General features: G+C 51.7%; 1 protein-coding gene across 1 annotated transcript; it reads left to right on the top strand.

Annotated features, from left to right (window-relative positions):
- The first annotated feature begins 12,789 nt into the window (after positions 1-12,789).
- OLIG1 (oligodendrocyte transcription factor 1) lies at positions 12,790-13,593 on the top strand. The gene has a single exon (XM_052649974.1). The coding sequence runs from the start codon at positions 12,790-12,792 to the stop codon at positions 13,591-13,593; it is 804 nt and encodes a 267-aa protein (XP_052505934.1).
- Positions 13,594-18,601: the final 5,008 nt, after the last annotated feature.

Here is an 18,601-nt window from a genome sequence, read left to right as displayed (position 1 = left end):
CGGGTATCGAATCTGCACCTCCTGCGTCAGCAGCACCTGCCAGGCTCCTCTGTCCATGGGTCTCTCCAGGCAAGAATACTGGAGCAAGTTACCACGCCCTTCTCCAAGGGAATCCTCCCAACCCAGGGATCAAACCCGTGGTCTGCATTGGCAGGTGAGTTCTGTAAGAAACGCCGCAGGAAGAAAGAGCCACCCCTATGGACCGTTGATCAGGGCCTTTATTGGGTGGTCGCTCTCAGGCAGAAGTCCCGGGGGAGGGTGAGCAAGGAAGCGAGGGCGGTCTGCGAAGCAAAGGGAGTCTGTGAGGTATGAGGGGTGGGGAAGGGTTTTATAGCCCGGGCGGGGCTCCCATATAAGGAAGAAAACGCAGGCTCAGCGGTGATTGGTGTCCAAGGGCTCCGTGTCGGCTCCTGATTGGACGGTGAGGGCTCCGTGTCGGCTCCTGATTGGACGGTTTGGTTGTCGGCCTGCCTCCGGGGCTTGTCTGCGGCTTTCTGCTGGGACATGTCCCGACATGCCCGGGCATGCCCAGGCATGCCTCAACACGCCCGACCTTGCCCAACCTTTCAAGTTCTCTCTTATTAGTGCAATAAAATAAACAGAATTTTATTCCCTGGAAGTCCTGTTGGGGCAGGCATGGCATGTGCCTAAAAGATAGAGCGACCATTGGCAAAGATACACTCAGGTGAAGAGTGTATCAGAAGAGGGTGAATTCTGTTACTGGGATGGCGGGGGCGGGGGTGGGTGGGTTTGGGCAAACATGAGTAGGGCCTGGAGCTGGCTTTGTGCTGAGTGACTGTGTGTGATGGAGCGAGGAGCCAGACACAGGAAAGCAAGGGAGCAAAAATTAAAACCAGAAGTAGATGTTGGCCGCATAGCCTAATGGATGACATGTCCCTTCGGGGTCGTTTGCTTCAGCTTTTTTGGTGGCTTAGGTGGTAAAGTATCCGCCTGTGGAGTGGGAGACCTGGGTTTGATCCCTGGATTGGGAAGACCCCCTGGAGAAGCGCATGGCAACCCACTCTAGCATGCTTACCTGAAGAATCCCCATGGATGGAGGAGCCTGGCGGGCTGCAGTCCATGGGCTCGCAGAGCTGGACACGACTGAGCGACTGAACACACGGTAGATGTTACTGAGAAGTGGTTGGTGGAGAGTCTGGGCTGCGTAGGAGTGAGGCCGATGTGTGCGGTGCCAACTCAGGGGCCCTGAAGCCGCAGTGGCGTGGTGGTCTGAAAGCAGGAGTCACGCAGGGGGTGACCGAGAGCAGTTGCACCCCAGAGGGCATGGCGAGGCCTCTCGAGCAGCAGCAAATCCCTCTGCCCCCTCTCTGCGATGCTAGCTCGGAGCAAGCGGACTGACAGTGGAGGAGATCACAAGCCGGCAGGGGCAGGGGAGCAGCCAGCTGGCTCGGGCCACGCTGGGCACAGGAGACGGAACGAAGCTCCTGTCTCGATCCAGGCTGGCCCCCGCAACACTGCTTGCCTGCTACTCTCAGCACCCCAGGATTTTACACCTGAAGACCGCCAGCTGCCTCACTTCCTCCCTGGGACAAAGGGCCCAGGAGTCCAGCTTTATGGATGAGCGGGCAAGAACCTGAGAATGCAGGCGAGCCCCTGCTTTACAAAAGCAAGTGAAACCTTGCCCTGATGGCCCTCCATCGCTTTAAATGGATCCACCGTTAAATCGGGAGGAGTTAAACGAGCTAATAAATGGTCTCGCTGCTCTCCCTGAGTGTTATTAATGCAATATGATACTTCCTGTCTCCTCATTTGGACTCAAGCAGCTGCTATGTGCCAGGGAAATAAGGGGCATAAAAAGCGATGAAGGAGCATGAAACTGGCCCTGACCTTAGCCTCCAGGCAATGTGGGAAGCAGTGCCAGTTGCCACAGCTGCACCCCTTTCCTTCCCATTAGTGGGAGGAGATGACGGAGGCCAAGTCCACCCAGGGGAGATTCTAGAACATTCTGGCATTCCAGCGACTGGGAGCCTGGATGGGGTCCCATCCTGGTGACTAAGAACTCATCATTCCACACGCTTCCTGGAAGGCTTTTCCCAGGAAGAAGAACTGCTGGTCTCCTGGTCTCCATCCCGTCTGCATGCTCATCGAGGCAGGACTCACCAGGTGAAAGAAGTGGAGTCCCTCCCTGCCTGTCTTAGTCTGGGCTCTGCGCCCAAGTGAGACTAGATGGGCCTTCGCTCCCTCTGGGCCTCGGTTTCCTCACCTGCAAAATGGGCAGATGCTCTCTCAACCTCACAGGAATACCGTAAGGCTCACAGGAGATGACAGATATGAAAATAGTTAGCAAAAAAATAAGGGCAAGGGCTTCCCTCGTGGTCCAGTAATCAAGAATCCGCCTTGCAATACAGGGGACACGGGTTCAATCCCTGGTGTGGGAAGATCCCACATCAGCTCAGTTCGTTCACTCAGTCATGTCTGACTCTCTGCGACCCCATGAACCACAGCACACCAGGCCTCCCTGTCCATCACCAACTCCCAGAGCTTGCTCAGACTCACGTCCGTTGAGTCAGTGATGCCATCCAACCATCTCCTCCTTCTCCCACCCCGAATCTTTCCCAGCATCAGGGTCTTTTCCAATGAGTCCCACATGCCATGGGGCAAACAAGCCTGTGGGCCACAACAAAAGAAGCCGTCACAGTGAGACGCCTGCACATGGCAACCAGAGAGCCGCTCCCACTCGCTGCAACTAGAGAAAGCCCACGCTCGGCAAGGAGCACCCAACACAGCCAAAGCACTTTTTAAAATAAATTAAATTTAAAAAAATTTTTTTGAGAAGAGCAAGAGGGTCCATGGGCATGTCGCACAGCCATCCCGGTGGTGAGAACCGGCCGGGCGGCCGCCGCGGCAGGACATCTGCCCGCACACTTCAGCAGCTCAGAGCTCGCTCTGTCCCCTCCACCACGCCCTGTGGGGCAACCCTGGGTTGTGACATCTCTGAAAACATGTTTTGGACTCGCTGACAGGCGAGAGGAAGGCAGCGTGCCGGTGTCTCAATCCTTCCATGAACTGCTTTTGAAGACGGAAGATAAGACGGCAGAGAGAGGGTGCGTATCACCGTGGCTGTGGCTGGTGATTGTCCCGCGTTGCCCCTCTTCCTGCCGCCCGCCGCCCTCTAGGCTTGTCTCTCCACCCTGCCCCCGTTCTCCATTGCAGCTCGCAGGGCCGGCCCCCCACCCTCCTGCCCCTCTCAACCACCGGCCCTCTGGGTGCCCCTGCTTACCAAACTCTCCCCCAAGAGGCCTCAATCGTGAGCAACTGCTCCCTCTTCGAAGCGCTTAAGCCCTGATTCTCAGACCAGCAGAATCAGTACCACCTGTGCACTGACTGCGCTGAAGCATCTCAGCATCTCAGGCTCCACCGGCTCCCTGCTCCAGACTCTGTAAGTTAAGCTAGCTGCTCGGTCCTGTCCGACTCTTTGTGACCCCCTGGACTGTAGCCTGCCGGGCTCTTCTGTCCACGGAATTTTCCAGGCAAAAATACTAGAGTGCGTTGCCATTTCATTCACCAGGGGAATCTTCCTGACCCAGGGATTGAACCCAGGCCTCCAGCATTGCAGGCAGACGCTTTACCGGGTGGCTCCGTGTGCTCTGAACCATAGCAGCTCCGATGCTCAGCATACCCCGTAACCTGGCATGGCTAGTCAGGGGTTCAGATGGGTCTGCCCCGTGCCCTCAAGTAGATTAGAAGTTACGAAGGCAGTGAGCCCACTCGTTCATTCAAGTGTTTATTGAGCACCTAATAGGGAGGGGTCAGCCCTGCTCAAGGCGTGGGGTACAGAGAAGAACACCACTCCTGTGGAGCCTGCAAACTAGAGGGGGAGCAAACAGGCAATGTATGTTGTTCATGGGCAAGGACTTCCCTGGTGGTGCAGTGGTTAAGACTCTGCCTGCCAATGCAGGGGACATGGGTTTGATCCCTGATCCAGGAAGATCCCACTTGCCGAGGGTCAACCAAGCCTGCAAGGTGCCGCTACCGAGCCCGTGTGCCCAGAGCCCATACTCTGCAACCAGAGCAGCCACCACAATGAGAAGCCCTTGCATTGCAACTTGAGAGTAGCCCCTGCTTGCCACAACTATGGAAAGCTCGCATGCGGCAGTGAAGACCCAGAGCAACCAGAAATAAATAAATCAAAACTCCGTATCTGTGGTCCAGAGAAAGCATGCACCCATAGCACACACACCTGGAACACCACTCAGTCTGAATGAAAACCGTGAAGTCCCTCCATGGTACCTGGCATATGGCGAAAACTCAACAGTGTTAGCTACTGTTATCATTTTGCCTGTTGCATGCTAAGTTGCTTCAGTCATGCCTGACTCTTTGCGACACCATGGACTCTAGCCCACCAGGCTTCTCTGTCCATGGGATGCTCCAGGCAAGAATGCTGGAGTGGGTTGCCATGTCCAGGGGATATTCCTGACCCGGGAATCAAACACGCATCTCCTAGTCTGCTGCATTGGCAGATGGGTTCTTTATCACTAGCGCCACCTGGGAAGCCCCCGTTATGATTTTACTAAGCAGCTACTATGTGCCAGACTCTGGGCAAGGCACCTTCCTCATATTTTCTCCTAACCTTTATAACAGCCCCAGGAAACAAACACTGTTATACCCATTTTACTGATGAGGAAACTGAGGCTCAAATAAGTCCTGCTGAGGCTACAGGCTAGCTGCTATCCACCAGCCAGGCACCAGGACTCTGTCAGACATAAACAGGCTGAGGCTTTGAGCAGAAAAGCCTTAGACTATTTCAGCGAGGGAGATTTGCATGCTCAACGAGGATGTCTTCACCGGAGTAAATATTTCCAGGTCAGAGCGCCTTTGGGAGAGGAAGGAGGTGGCCCCCCAGCTCCAGTCTCCTTAACTGCACCCTGGGAAGTCTGCACACTGCCTTTCTTTTTCCCCTCCTGGTGGTCTAATCTGGAGTCAGATCCAGCCGCTGGCTCTCGCAGATGGGGAAGGACTGCCAGCCAACAGGAAAACAACAGGTGAGCCTCCAAACAGTCCCCTTCTGTGCCTTGGGCAGGGTGTCTGCCCGGGCGACCGCAGGGCCCCTCTGACTTCTAGAACCTTCTGTCTCTGCAGGTGTTTTAGGAACTTGGCCTCAGCGCTTCAGTGACCCATATTTTATTACCTTTCAGGTTTCTATAATTCATCATTCAGTCCCTTCTGAAAACCTAGAATGAGAGTTTAGCAGCTCAGAGCCCCGGCCTCTCTCCATTCTCTCCCCAAACACATCAGCTTGTTTGTTCCCTTTCATCCGGGCTCTTCCTGTCGCATTCTGCCCGTTCAATGGGGAAAGAGTGAAACCGGATGGCTGGACCCAGTGTGGGGAAATGACTTCAGAGCCACCTTTGTTTCCCTCATTCCTTTGAGCACACTTGGCCCCTGCGTCTCTATGAAAGGGCTTGTTTGAACCATTTGGAACATCTCGCGAGCGGGAGATGCTGTGGCCAGAATCGCTCACATCTTTTCAGGCTGCCTGAGACTGGGTGAAACTGCCAAATTTTTGCAACAAAACTAACCATGACATTGGACATTGTGTTATAAATTAGCCACAGCCTTCCAAGCAAATTGTCTCTTTTCATTGTGTCAGTGTAAGCCTTTGGAACGTTTGGCTCCAGCTACTGACTTCGGGGAGACTCACAGAATATTTTTGTTCAGCCCCAAACCAGCCCTTCAGGCACCAAGCTGCATGGGCTAATATACGTATCTTAGTTGACAGCTCTTCTTACCACACTTACTCAGAAGACTCCTGTTGGTTATATTTCATTTCTCTGCCTAAAATTCGGTTAATGGGCTTCTCAGTTTTGATGTAGCAGGAACCATCTCCGTTTGTCTTTGAAACACAAAGATGTACTTCTTTTTTCCTAGGCTTTTCACAATGATTATTGGAAGTTTCTTTGAAGGAAGAGTTCTTTTCAGAACTCCAGCGAGAGTTATTAAAATGTGTTATTCTGTTGCTCTAGGTGACATATAGAATTTCAGCATTCGGCACTCACAGAAGCAATGAAAATTTCTATTTCTGTTAAATCACTCTGTGTTTTTTTAAAAAAGAAAACATCTACCCATCCACTTGAGTTCTGTCACCAACAGCCAGATCAAGTGTTTGCTATCAAAAGGAAATCTGAAAAAAAAAAAGCTCAAATGCTATCTCATTTCTTTTCTTACTTTTTGTTTAACTTTTTTCCACAGAGAAGAGGGCAAGGGACACATTTGGACTTAAAAATAATTTTGTAGTAAAGTTCATTAAAATTGAGTTGAGATGACATTTATCGGAAATAGAATAAACCTTCTTACACTGTGTGCGAAACACACCCGTTCCATTGATGATCCATTTTTACTGGAGTAGAGCTGATTTACACATTGTGTGAGCTTCTGCTGTATGGCACAGAGACTCAGCTATAGATCTACAATGTTTTAATCACACAGAGACCACGCACTGCTGCCTGCGCCCCTCCTCCCTGGAAGAGGGGACACTTGCGACCGTCACAGAGCGTTCAAGCAACATCGTATGTGTGGGCTTCCTGGTGGCTCAGTTGGTAAAGAATCTGCCTGCAATGCAGAAGACCAGGTCAGATCCCTGGGTGGGGAAGATCCCCTGGAGAAGGGAATGGTTCCAGTATTCTGGCCTGGGGAATCCCATGGACAGAGGAACCGGGCAGGCTACAGTCCATATGGTTGCAAAGAGTCAGACATGATTGAGCGATTAACACATGCACACACACACACACACACGCACACACACACACACGACACACATTAACAGTGTCATCAGGTCATAACAACTGGATCAACTTGCACTCCCTTTTAAAACGGAACAAAATGCCTATTCTTTCTTATTTTCCCAGTAGGAATCTTTATTTAATCTGAACTGTTGCTAAGCGTGACTTAGAGTCTATTGAGATGATCTCCAGCTGAGAGGTATCCACACGTGTCCAGGGATCTCTGTTCTACCAAGAAAACCTGCCAAGTGTCAGCCGCCTCCGCCCCCCTCCATCCTCTCTCTCTCTCCTCTCCTTGGTGCACCCGCCCCCCCAACTTCTGCAGCTTCTTCCCTGTCTCTTGTGTTCCCGGTGGAGCTCTGCCTGGACTGGATAGGGAGGCTGATAACAGGGCGAACAGAGATGTGCTGGCCACAGCATACATGTCAACACCTCTTGGGTAACGGAAGATTTCCAGAGAATTCTGACCTTCTTAGGAGAAAGCAGCACTTTAAAAGTGAACCCTGGTCTCATTACAAGTCAAGCTCCAGCCAGTTTCAACAGCATGTTTCAGCAAAGATGACATTTTACACTTAGCTAGCCTTCTTCAAGAAGGCACTCTCTCCAGGGAAGTCAGGGGGACTTTGCAGCCTGTCTGTGCTTACAGAGGGGGTGGGTGGTACCACACACACATTGAGGCTTTGGGGCCCCATCATCTGCCACTGCAAAACTTTTAGCTTCTCTACCCAAAGCAAGGGTGGGAGGCATGTTTAGGGGAACAGACAGGGGATGTTTTAAGTTTCTACGCAAGAAAAAGGAAGCCTGCCACACGTATCTCCTTGGGGTGAAAGGAGTCACTAACACACACACACACACACACACACACACACCCTTTAGGCAAAGACAAGAGTGGTTGTTATGGCGGATGTAAGTTGCTCCCCAAGCATGTCCTGAATGTGGGAGGCCACAGCAGCTGGCTCCCCTGGAGCCCGCCCACAGGGCTCCTGCCAGGGGCTACAATGGCCTGCTGGCCCTTGCCAGCTGCCACATTCTGCATGCCGCTGGAGGTCTGCTCCAGCAGAAGGGGCATCCAAGTAACCAGCTTCAACAAGCACCAAGTCCTGTGCCCATGCTAGGCCCACACGGCCACCCGGAGCCCTCTCCTAGGGCTCAGGTGAGAGCACTTTTATATACACTGACCAGCAGGTCCTACTGATGGTGTCCCAGGCCAGAGAAGGGATCCCTCCTTCCTCAGGACAGAGGTCTGGGGAGGTTCAGGGCTCCAGCAGTCATGTACAGATGTGAGAGTTGGACCATAATGAAAGCTGAGGGCTGAAGAATCGATGCTTTCAAATTTGGGTGCTGGAGAAGACCCTTGAGAGTCCCTTGGACTGCAAGGAGATCCAACCAGTCCCTCCTAAAGGAAATCAACCCTGAATATTTATTGGAAGGGCTGATGCTGAAACGGAAGCTCCAATACTTTGGCCACCTGATGCAAAGAGCCGACTCATTGGAAAAGACCTGGATGCTGAGAAAGATTGAGGGCAGGAAGAGAAGGGGATGACAGAGGATGAGATGGTTGGATGGCATCACCAACTCGATGGACAAGAGTTTGAGCAAACTCTGGGAGATGGTGAAGGACAGAGAACCCTGGCGTGCTGCGGTTCATGGGGTCATAGAGCCGGACACAACTTAGCAACTGACCAGAAAAGGGGGGCACTAAAGAGAACCATCAGGGACACCTCCAGGAAAGAGGGGCCCTTTGTGGGGAAGAGCAATGTGTGTGTTTCCATCTCTGATCCCAGGGCACCCCTGCCTGTGGAGGGGGATTTTTTAAGCCACTGTCCTAGGTTGAGCTTCCCAGGTGGCTTAGATGGTAAAACGTCTGCCTACAATGCAGGAGACCTGGGTTCGATCCCTGGGTCGGGAAGATCCCCTGGAGAAGGGCATGGCAACCCACTTCAGTATTCTTGCCTGGAAAATCCCATGGATGGAGGAGCCTGGCAGGCAAAGAGTTGGACATGACTGAGCGATTTCACTTTCACTTTCCTAGGTTGAGCTTCTGTCTTTCTCATCCACTTCCTCTTTCTGCTGGCAGGGGAAAGCCCCAGCGTCCACACCTAGGATGTGGGCAGAGGAGGAAGCCAGAGGGTCCTCAGCTACAGGACAGTGGGGTCCTCAGGGTGAGGGCAAGCTTTGCCAGAGGAGGCCAGTGTAGGTGGGATCCCAGGAGCCCTCTCTTCTAGGACATGCCCGAACCCATCAACTCCCCCATACTGGCTTGGCCCAGGCTGTCTCCTCCATCCTTTCACCCCATCCCCAGCCCTCTTCATTGTGGCCCCCTCCCCAGCTTCCTGGAGGCCTGGTCCAGCTGGAGGGAATTCTGGAAGCTGGTCACCAATAGGGCAGCTCTGCCTGTCCTGTCTGAAGGTTAATCCTCAACCCCAGAAACTCATCACCCTCTGGGAGCCTTAGTTTCATCATTCACAGCAGGAATTTTAAAAATGCTCAGCTCCTAGGGTTCCCCTGAGAGTCAAATGCAAGTGTCTGTGAAAATGCTTTGAGAAACAGGATGCCTTAACACAAGGGCAAATGATTACACCCACACTTACCTGCTTGAAGCGTCTTGGTAGGATCCCCTAGCACACTTGAGGGACTTACTTAGGGAGAGAGGAAGAGGCCCCAGGAAGGATCTGAGTCCCCTGCAGAATTATATGGACAAGAAGGAGAGAGATCAAGGAAATCACCTTGAAAGTTTCAAGCAGGTCAATTCAGTTCAGTTCAGTCACTCAGTCATGTCCCACTCTTTGTGACCCCATGGACTGCAGCACGCCAGGCCTCCCTGTCCGTCACCAACTCCCGGAGTTTACTTTCAAGGTGATTTCCTTGATCTCTCTCCTTCTTGTCCATACAGTTTTGCAGGGGACTCAGATCCTTCCTGAGGCCTCTTCCTCTCTCCCTGAGTTCCTCTAGTGTGATAGGGGATTCTACCAAGACCCTTGCCTCTCTGTGAAACCTAGGGGAAACTCTTGGATTAAAGCTCCATTGGGAGTTCGCACATTTCAAGGAGGAACCTGTGAGCTAGTGGAGATTTCAAACCAAATACTCAGACACCCCCAGGACACACTGTCATTGCAAAGCTCTGGGAGGATAAAGAAATGAATAAGTGGTTCCCACCCTCAAAATAATCACAAGTAAGTGCAGAGATGATAACCTCCACATAACACAATCTAGGCTACAGGGGAAAGCTGCCAATGGTTTGCCAAGAGTGATGAGGGGAAGAAGATGAGAAATCACCAAGACTTTGAGAAGAAAGTAAATTGGAGCTAAACCCAAGGCCTGGACAGGATGTTACAGCAAAACTGGAGGTCAGACTCTTGAGAGTCCCTTGTTCTGCAAGGAGATCCAACCAGTCAATCCTAAAGGAAATCAGTCCTGAACATTCACTGGAAGGACTGATGCTGGGGCTGAAGCTCCAATACATTGGCCATCTGATATGAAGAACTGACTCACTGGAAAAGACCCTGATGCTGGGAAAGATTGAGGGCAGGAGGAGAAGGGGACAACAGAGGATGAGATGGTTGGATGGCATCACTGACCCAACAGACATTAGTTTGAGTAAGCTCTGGGAGCTGGGGATGGACAGGGAAGCCTGGCGTGCTGCAGCCCATGGGACTGCAAAGAGTCGAACACAACTGAGCAACTGAACTGTACTGCATTGGAGGTCAGAAGCAAAGATCAAAGTGGGGTATTGGGACTGACACTGCACACTGCTGATACTATGTATAAAATAGATAACTGATGGGAACATACTGTTTGGTGCAGGGCACTCTGCTCTGTGCACTGTTGTGACCAAAATGGGAGGGAAATCCAAAAGGGAGGGGATGTATGTGTGGCTGATTCATTTTGCTGTACAGTAGAAACTAACGTAACACTGTAGAGCAGCTATACTGTGAAAAAAAATAACAACAATAAAAAAGAAGCAAAAGGTCAGAGTGAGCCTATGGGGAGAATGTTAATGGAAGAAAACGGAACAAAACAGCCCTGAAATCAGCAAGCACCGCCAATGGACCACAAAAGCTGAAATCAGTCCCTGCAATGATAGGTCCTCCAACAGCATCCTTCTTCTTACAGGAAAGGGGACCACGGCGGAGAAGCTCATTTTCTCGAAGTCAGTGTCAACATCAGTGCTGTCCAGGAGACCTCTCTGTGATGATGTCCAGGAGACCTCTCTGTGATGATGCAATGTTCTCTGTGCTGCCCAACAGATGGCCATTACGGCCACTGCTAAGCACTTGAGGCAACGCTAGTGCAGCCAAGCAACTAAATTCTAGCTTCACCTTAGTTTAGTAAATTAAATTGTAACAGGCACAGGTGCTAGCGGCTACCGTAGCGGATGGTGGAGGTTTCGATATCAAAAGGGACTCAGCCTGTGCTCCTCTCCCCTGTGACGATGACAAGCTGCAGCAGTGTGCCCTGGTGCTGGGGTAGAAAACACTCACAGCCACCAAGCGATGCTCTTCCATTTAGGGAAGAGAAAGGTTCAGTTCTACCCTGAACAGATACGAGTGTGTGGGTGAGTTGCTGTTTTGTTATTTTGGCTGGGTTTTTTTTTTTTTTTTTTTCCTGATAAAAGGAAGATTTCTGTTTTTGTTTAACCAAGAGTCAAGTCACTGATAAAGTGAATACGTATCCCTTTGGGGTAGGAAAGAAGCTCCTTAGTCCCTAAAGCCCTTTTAATCAGAAAGAGAAGAGAGAAAGAGGCTGGAAGTAAACATTTTAATGCTACTGGTCCTTGAGCCCAGAAATTTGGTTCTCAAAGCCTTGAAGAAAATCACATATTAATAAGACACCTGTTTCAACCATTCTCATAGCAGCATTATTTGCAATGGCCAAAAACATGGAAGCAATGGAAATGTCCATCTACAGAGAACTGGATAAACAAAACATGGTATATACATACAATGGATTGTTACCCAGCCTTAAAAAGAAACGAAATCCTGACTCTAAAGCTGGGATGAACAGCGAAGACATTATACTACAGGAAACAAGCGTCATTAGAAAATAAACACGGTGTGATCCCCTGTAGGAGGTACCTAGAGTAGCCGGATTCATAGAGGAATAATGGTTGCCAGGAGTTGCAGGGAGGATGGGGGACTGCTTAGTAAATACAGAATTCCAGCTTTTGAAGACGAAGAGTTCTGCGGATTGGACGCACAACAATGTGCCTGCACGCAACTGTACGCTTACATATGGTTAAGACGGTAAATTAGATGTTATGTGTATTTGACCACGATTGAAAACAAACCATTTTGTATCCTGAATATTCATTGGAAGGACTGGTGATGAAGCTGAAGCGCCAGTACTTTGGCCACCTGATGCAAAGACCCGACTCATTAGGAAAGCTCCTGAGGCTGGGAAAGATGGAAGGTCGGAGGAGAACGGGACGACAGAGGACGAGATGGTGGGATGGCATCACTGACTCAACGGACATGAGTTTGAGCAAGCTCCGGGAGATGGTGATGGACAGGGAAGCCTGGCGTGCTGCCGTCCCCGGGGTCGCAAAGAGTCGGACACGACTGAGCTACTGAACAACAAACAACAATATGCATACGTATACAAAAAAAGCAGAGACAGCACAGGAGCTTTAGCCTCATCATGCCAGCACCAGTCCTCCACGAGCCCCACTCCACCCGAAAAGGCGCGTCCCTGCCTCCCTCCATCCCGCGGTTGGGGCGGGGGTAGCGGGGTAGGGGGTGGAGTGTCGTGTGATTTTCCGTCTTGCGCTCACAATAATCTCCTTAAGCCGCGCCAGCGGTACCTCGGCGCCCGCCCCCGGGGAGCGGGCAGCCAATGAGCACGCGCCGGAGCCGCACCTCGCGCCCGCATTGGCTGCGCCCGGCGGCCCGCGACACCGCAGGTTCCCAAGCCGGGTTTAAAGCGGTCGCGCGAGGGCTCCTACCTCGCCATCCGCTCCCCGCGCGCAGGTCTGCGGGGCGGGGCGGCCTGCCGAAAGGCCCACCCCGGGGCGTTCCTGAAGGGCGCCTCGGCCGCCCCGTCGTTCCCCCAGATGTATTATGCGGTTTCCCAGGCGCGCGTAAACGCGGCCCCCGCGAGCATGCTGCGGCCGCCGAGGCCGGGAGACGTGCCGGTCGGGGCCTCCCTGTACGAGCTGGTGGGCTACCGGCAGCCGCCCTCCGCGTCCTCTTCTTCTTCCTCCCCGACGGGGGCCGCGCTCCTCCCCAAGGCTGCGCGCGAGAAGCCGGAGGCGCCCGCCGACACGCCGGCCACGGGACCCGGGACTGGGGCGCACGCGGGCGGCGGGCCCCGGGCCGATGCCAAAGAGGAGCAGCAACAGCAGCTGCGGCGCAAGATCAACAGCAGAGAGCGGAAGCGGATGCACGACCTGAACCTGGCCATGGACGCGCTGCGCGAGGTCATCCTGCCCTACTCGGCGGCGCACTGCCAGGGCGCCCCCGGCCGCAAGCTCTCCAAGATCGCCACGCTGCTGCTAGCCCGCAACTACATCCTGCTGCTGGGCAGCTCTCTGCAGGAGCTGCGCCGCGCGCTTGGCGAGGGCGCAGGGCCCGCCGCGCCGCGCCTGCTGCTGGCCGGCCTGCCGCTGCTCGCTGCCGCGCCCGGCTCGGTGCTGCTGGCGCCCGGCGCCGTGGGGCCGCCAGACTCGCTGCGCCCGGCCAAGTACCTGTCTCTGGCGCTCGAGGAGCCGCCGTGCGGCCAGTTCGCGCTCCCCGGCGGCGGTCCGGGCGGCGGCGCAGGCGGCCCTGGCCTCTGCACCTGCGCCGTCTGCAAGTTCCCGCACCTGGTCCCGGCCGGCCTGGGCCTGGCCGCTGTGCCGGCGCAGTTCTCCAAGTGAGAGCCAGCTCGCCACCTCGGCCCGGCCTCCCGCCGCCCAAGCCGGGCAGAGCCAGGAGGGCACTTCGGACCTCCTCGCCCAGAGACAGGGACTGCTGGGCGTCCCCTTCCCCGCCCCCATCCCAGGGAAATTAAAGTGGCCCGAGCGGATATTCGACGTAGCGTCAGGGCTCTTTGGGGTTCTGGGTGGCTTCCAGCTGCTTTGCGCTCACGTGCGCGCTCTCACCGTCACCCCGCGCCTGTGTCTCACGGTTCCTGCAGTCGTGCGTTTCGCAAGGGCGACGCGGACTTTGGGCGCCGGGCTAGCCCGAGTGCGGCGGTGGGCCTACACCTGCCGAACCAGGGAACCAAGGGGCTGCTCTCGGAGGGCGGAGGGCTAGGGGTAGACTTGGAGGTGTTTCCTTCTCCTCGGCCAGAGGTCACAGGCGCCCTTGTTCACCAGCAGCCAGTCCCGGGTAGAGGAGGCTGGCTGACCCTCGGGAAGCCAAGAAAGACCACGCTGTCAGTGCAGACGGCCTCGCGCATAGCAGACGGACAGACAGACCCTCGGCGGCCAGACGGTTGGCATCGCGGTACCGCGGGAGGGGCGGTGACAATTCCCAGGTCGATGAGTGTGCTGGATTGGAAAGCCCGCTTTCATACCCCGTCTATGAGAGGGCAGTTTTTTGAGAATCGCAGAACCGGATGTTTTCTCGCGATGATGCGCTCTTAAATCTAAAATCTTCTGAGAAGGGCGGTTTGGACCTCGAGATTCCTCCTTTTGTCTCCCCTTCCCGCAGGGGTAGCGTAGGCAACGTTTGAGCTTGCTTGAAAACAACCACCTTCCGCACACACCCGCCCCCCGCCGTCCCGCCCCGCAGACGGGCTCCCGGGCGCACTCCAAGAAAATAGGCGGCAATGCGTTTCGCGGCTGCCGGCTTGGCAGAGGCACGGCCTCTAACCAACGTTCTGCCTCGCCAAATACGGAGGGGGACCAGGCACCCCGCTGCGGCGGCCACGGCGGGGGCCGGTGTCTTCTGCGCGGCCCCTTCGCGTCCGGGGGTCTTGGACCAGCGCGTAGGGCCGGTCTTCTGGCCGCTTCGCGATGGAAAAACTACATTGGTTTGTTACAGACGTTAGCAAATTACTTCATCCAAGATGACTTCATGATCTTTCAGCAGCTTGCTTTGGATTTTAAGGTTTCGGGGTTGTTGATAGTAGCCGAATTTAACTGGCATTTTATTATTTTTTTTTCCCCTCTAACTTTGTTTCCCTGCGCTGTGAAGAGTCAACAAAATAAACATGTAAGGGCCTTACATTTTTTCGTCTGATTTGTTAATAAAAAAGTCCTGGTGCCCTGATGGATTGGGAACCTCAGGATGAAGGGTAATAAATAATTAAATGACTCAGGTCAAAAGGTTTAAACCTGACTTCCTGGTTTGTAAAAACTAATCCAATGAAATCAACTGTTGGTCAAGTTGAGAGGCATCTGAAAGGGCACGCAGGTGAAGGAGTGGATGAGGAGAGAGGGAGGGATACCAGGAATCAGTTCTTAGCCAAACTTGGTGGGGTGGGTCTTTTCACATTACAACTTTGGCCTCTGAAAAATGGGTTATGAAATATATTTTTGATAAACTTACTTTACATCTCATCATCTTTCTCAGAAATCTACCATTTCTGTCTTAGTGGACAGAAACTCAAAGCTGTGAGCTTTCCCCCAATCATTTAAAATCAGGTTGGAGTCATCTCCTAGGAAATTGTGACCTTGGAAATCATTTTATTCTAACAGGTGAAGAAAGCTCTTCTTTCTGAAGATGTGATAAAGAAATTGGAATGTGAACTTGCTCACATGTATTATTTAACTATTCATAGTTACTAATGAAATCCAACCACATTTAAGGGTAGGGGGACTGTAGAGATGAAGTAGTGTCCCCTTTAACCTGCAGTAAATTAAACAAAGGCCAGAGAAGGCTATTTACTCAGTTTTATCCACACTGGCTAGTCTGAAGCATGTATACATTTAGGAAAAACAAGCATTTGCTTTGGGAACACAGATGGGGTTGGTGGGAGGGGGGTGCCAGCAGGATGGAATTTTCTTCTCTACCATCCTTGATAAGTGTCTGTTTGCTCAGGGAGGATGGGCAGGAGAGGATGTGAGGGAAAGTCACTCTGTGGTTCCAACCCATTTTGGGGAAGAATTTCTCATTCCTCCTGACTCTGTCATCAGAAAAGTCACAGGCTTCTATTATAACTAAATTTGAATTGTGACCTTCTGTGTATTTAATGGCTGTCTTTGCTTACTTTGCATCTTGACAATGGACAGAAAGAAAACGAACAACTAATCAAAACCAAATCAGGTCCCCCTCCCTAAAAAAATATTTCTAGGATATTAGAAATAAACAGTTCCTCCCATCACCCCAACTATATCACCTAGATGCCATCCTCACTTTCAGACCATCTCTAAGAGAAGCAGAGAGCCACAGGGCAGAAAGGGGTGTGTGGTCTCCCTCCTGTCTCTACTTATTCATTGAAGCTTTATAGGGAAAGATAAGAGAGATAACACTACATGTGATTTTTTATTTATCAGAAATCAAACCCTAACATGGTTTCCAGAACCAAAGATTATGAGTGAATTTCACAAGGATAAGTAGGGCTGTTTTGAGTATCATCAAATTATTTATCTGCCTGCATGTAGCATCTTAGTGTGCCAAGAAGATTAACAAACTCACTTTTAAAAGTTTATTTATTTTTTAATTGAATGATAATTGCTTTGTGGAATTTTGTTGGTTGCTGCCAAACATCAACATGAATCAGCCACAGGTATACATGGGTCAATCCTAAAGGAAATTAGTCCTGAATATTCAGTGGAAGGGCAAATGCTGAAGCTGAAGCTCCAATACTCTGGCCACCTGATGGGAAGAACTGACTCCTTAGAAAAGACCTTGATGCTGGGAAAGATTGAAGGCAGGAGGCGAAGGGGACAACAGAGGATGAGATGGTTGGATGGCATCAGAGACTCGATGGGCATGAGTTTGAGCAAGCTCCAGGAGTTGGTGATGGGCAGAGAGGCCTGGTGTGCTGCAGTCCATGGGATCACAAAGGGTTGGACACAACTGAGTGACTGAACTGAACTGATATGTCCCCTCCCTCTTGAATCTCACTCGCATCTCCCTCCCCTTCCCACCCCTCTAGGTTGATACTGAGCCCCTGTTTGAGTTCCCTGAGTCATACAGCAAATCCCCATTGGCTATCTATTTTACATAAGATAAGTAAGTCTCCATACATCTCACCCGCTTCTTCCTCCCTGCCCACTCCCCCACCCCCATCTCCATAAGTCTGTTCTCCATGTCTGTGTCTCCATTGAGCAGGCTCACATTTTAAAGGAATTTGCATCCTGAAAAATAGCAGCAGCGGGCATTCAGGAGTCCTGAGGAATGAAAGATAACTATATACAGTGCCCCAAATGCAAAGTTAGACCTCTGCAAAGTTAGACATGTGTCTATGGGAGGGCAGTGTATTCTGTAGGCACCATATTTAAGAATGGACATGTATGTTATAGAGCAAGGAGTTGCTTTTGGAGATCTGCAGGCAGGCTTTTAGCAGAAGGAACAAATTGAAGCTGGTCTTGGAAGGGCTTGGGAAAGCTAAGATCTTGTAAGACAGGCTCATTGAGAAAGGTTCACCAGGAATCAGAAACATGATAGGAACATGTGGCTTGATGCCCCCAAAAGGTCACTGCATCCAGTCAACCACCAACTTGTGATCCCAGCGATGAGAGTGAACAGGGCCCAAGGGGAAAAGACACAAGGCCCTGAGAAATTACGTTGTTCTATGTGCAGGAGCCCAGGTGAGCAATCAGTAAACAGAGGACACATTCAGTGCGCTGAGGGGTTTCCCCAACCCGTAGTGATGGGCTATTTACAGGTGTTCTCCTCGCAGGGAGACTGGTTATACCAGGCATGAAAATACAACCTTGTAAAATATGTAACTTAGAAGGCAAGCGTTCCCATCAAGAAAGAGGCTCCACCCCAAGCATGGAAAGTATTTCACTTTACCAAAGTTCAGATTACCAACAACGGTGCTTCCATGATATGGGTCCAGTTAAGGGTCACCCATCTAGTCTTTGCTGACTTCCCAGGAGTGCAGGTGAGGCCAGGTCCAAGCTGGCAGTCAGTAGAGATTCTGCCTGCTAGCTGGACCTCTAAGCCATAAAGGAAACCAGCCAGAAGGAGGCTGCCACACAAGAATACGTTATGAACTTGCCAAGAACAAGGTGCTGATTAGGAAGAGCTTTTTCTCACCGTGTCACATAACACATCTATTGGGAAAATGCCTTTCTTCTAGGAGGCTTTTTTTCGCCACCTTGCTACCCCTCCCTTCTTCTGCACACTCACAAATATCAATAAGAAGATTAGCACCTTCCAGGATGTAGGCTCAAGAAGCCACAGACTGGAAAATGTCATGTTTCTCTAAAACACAGATTCGCTTTTATCAAGCAGATTTTCATTTCAGGGAAACATTGTTTCCAAGCAAAGTCCAGCTTCTCCTGCCAAATACAGGATGTGAACACAAGAGTTAGCAAGTTAATTCTCAAGACCTAAACTGGCCTCTTTATCTATGAAAAGAGAAAGAAAGTAAAGTGAAGTCACTCAGTCATGTCCGACTCTTTGCCACCCCCATGGACTGTAGTCTATCATGTTCCTCCATCCACAGGATTTTCCAGGCAATAGTACTGGAGTGGGTTGCCATTTCCTTCTCCAGGGCATCTTCCTGACCCAGGGATTGAATCCGGATCTCCCTCATTGTAGACAGACGCTTTACCATCTGAGCCACCAGGGAAGTCCTTTATCTATGGGGATATTGCAAATGACTTCTTCAGGCAGTTTCCATTTTCTACTTTTTTAAACTAACCCCAGCACAAAAGCTGAAATGCCTGATCTGAAGTCAAGCCAAGTTCTTTCTGCTTGTGTGGAACTGGCCCTGCAGTTAGAAAACTTTCCCTTAGGCCTCCAGCTGAGGGTGACAGGCCA

This window comes from Budorcas taxicolor, chromosome 1, assembly GCF_023091745.1.
Source record: "Budorcas taxicolor isolate Tak-1 chromosome 1, Takin1.1, whole genome shotgun sequence".
NCBI classification, from domain to species: Eukaryota; Metazoa; Chordata; class Mammalia; order Artiodactyla; family Bovidae; genus Budorcas; species Budorcas taxicolor.
The sequence above is the reverse complement of the archived record's forward strand: the minus strand, read 5'-3'. Positions and strand labels throughout refer to the sequence as shown.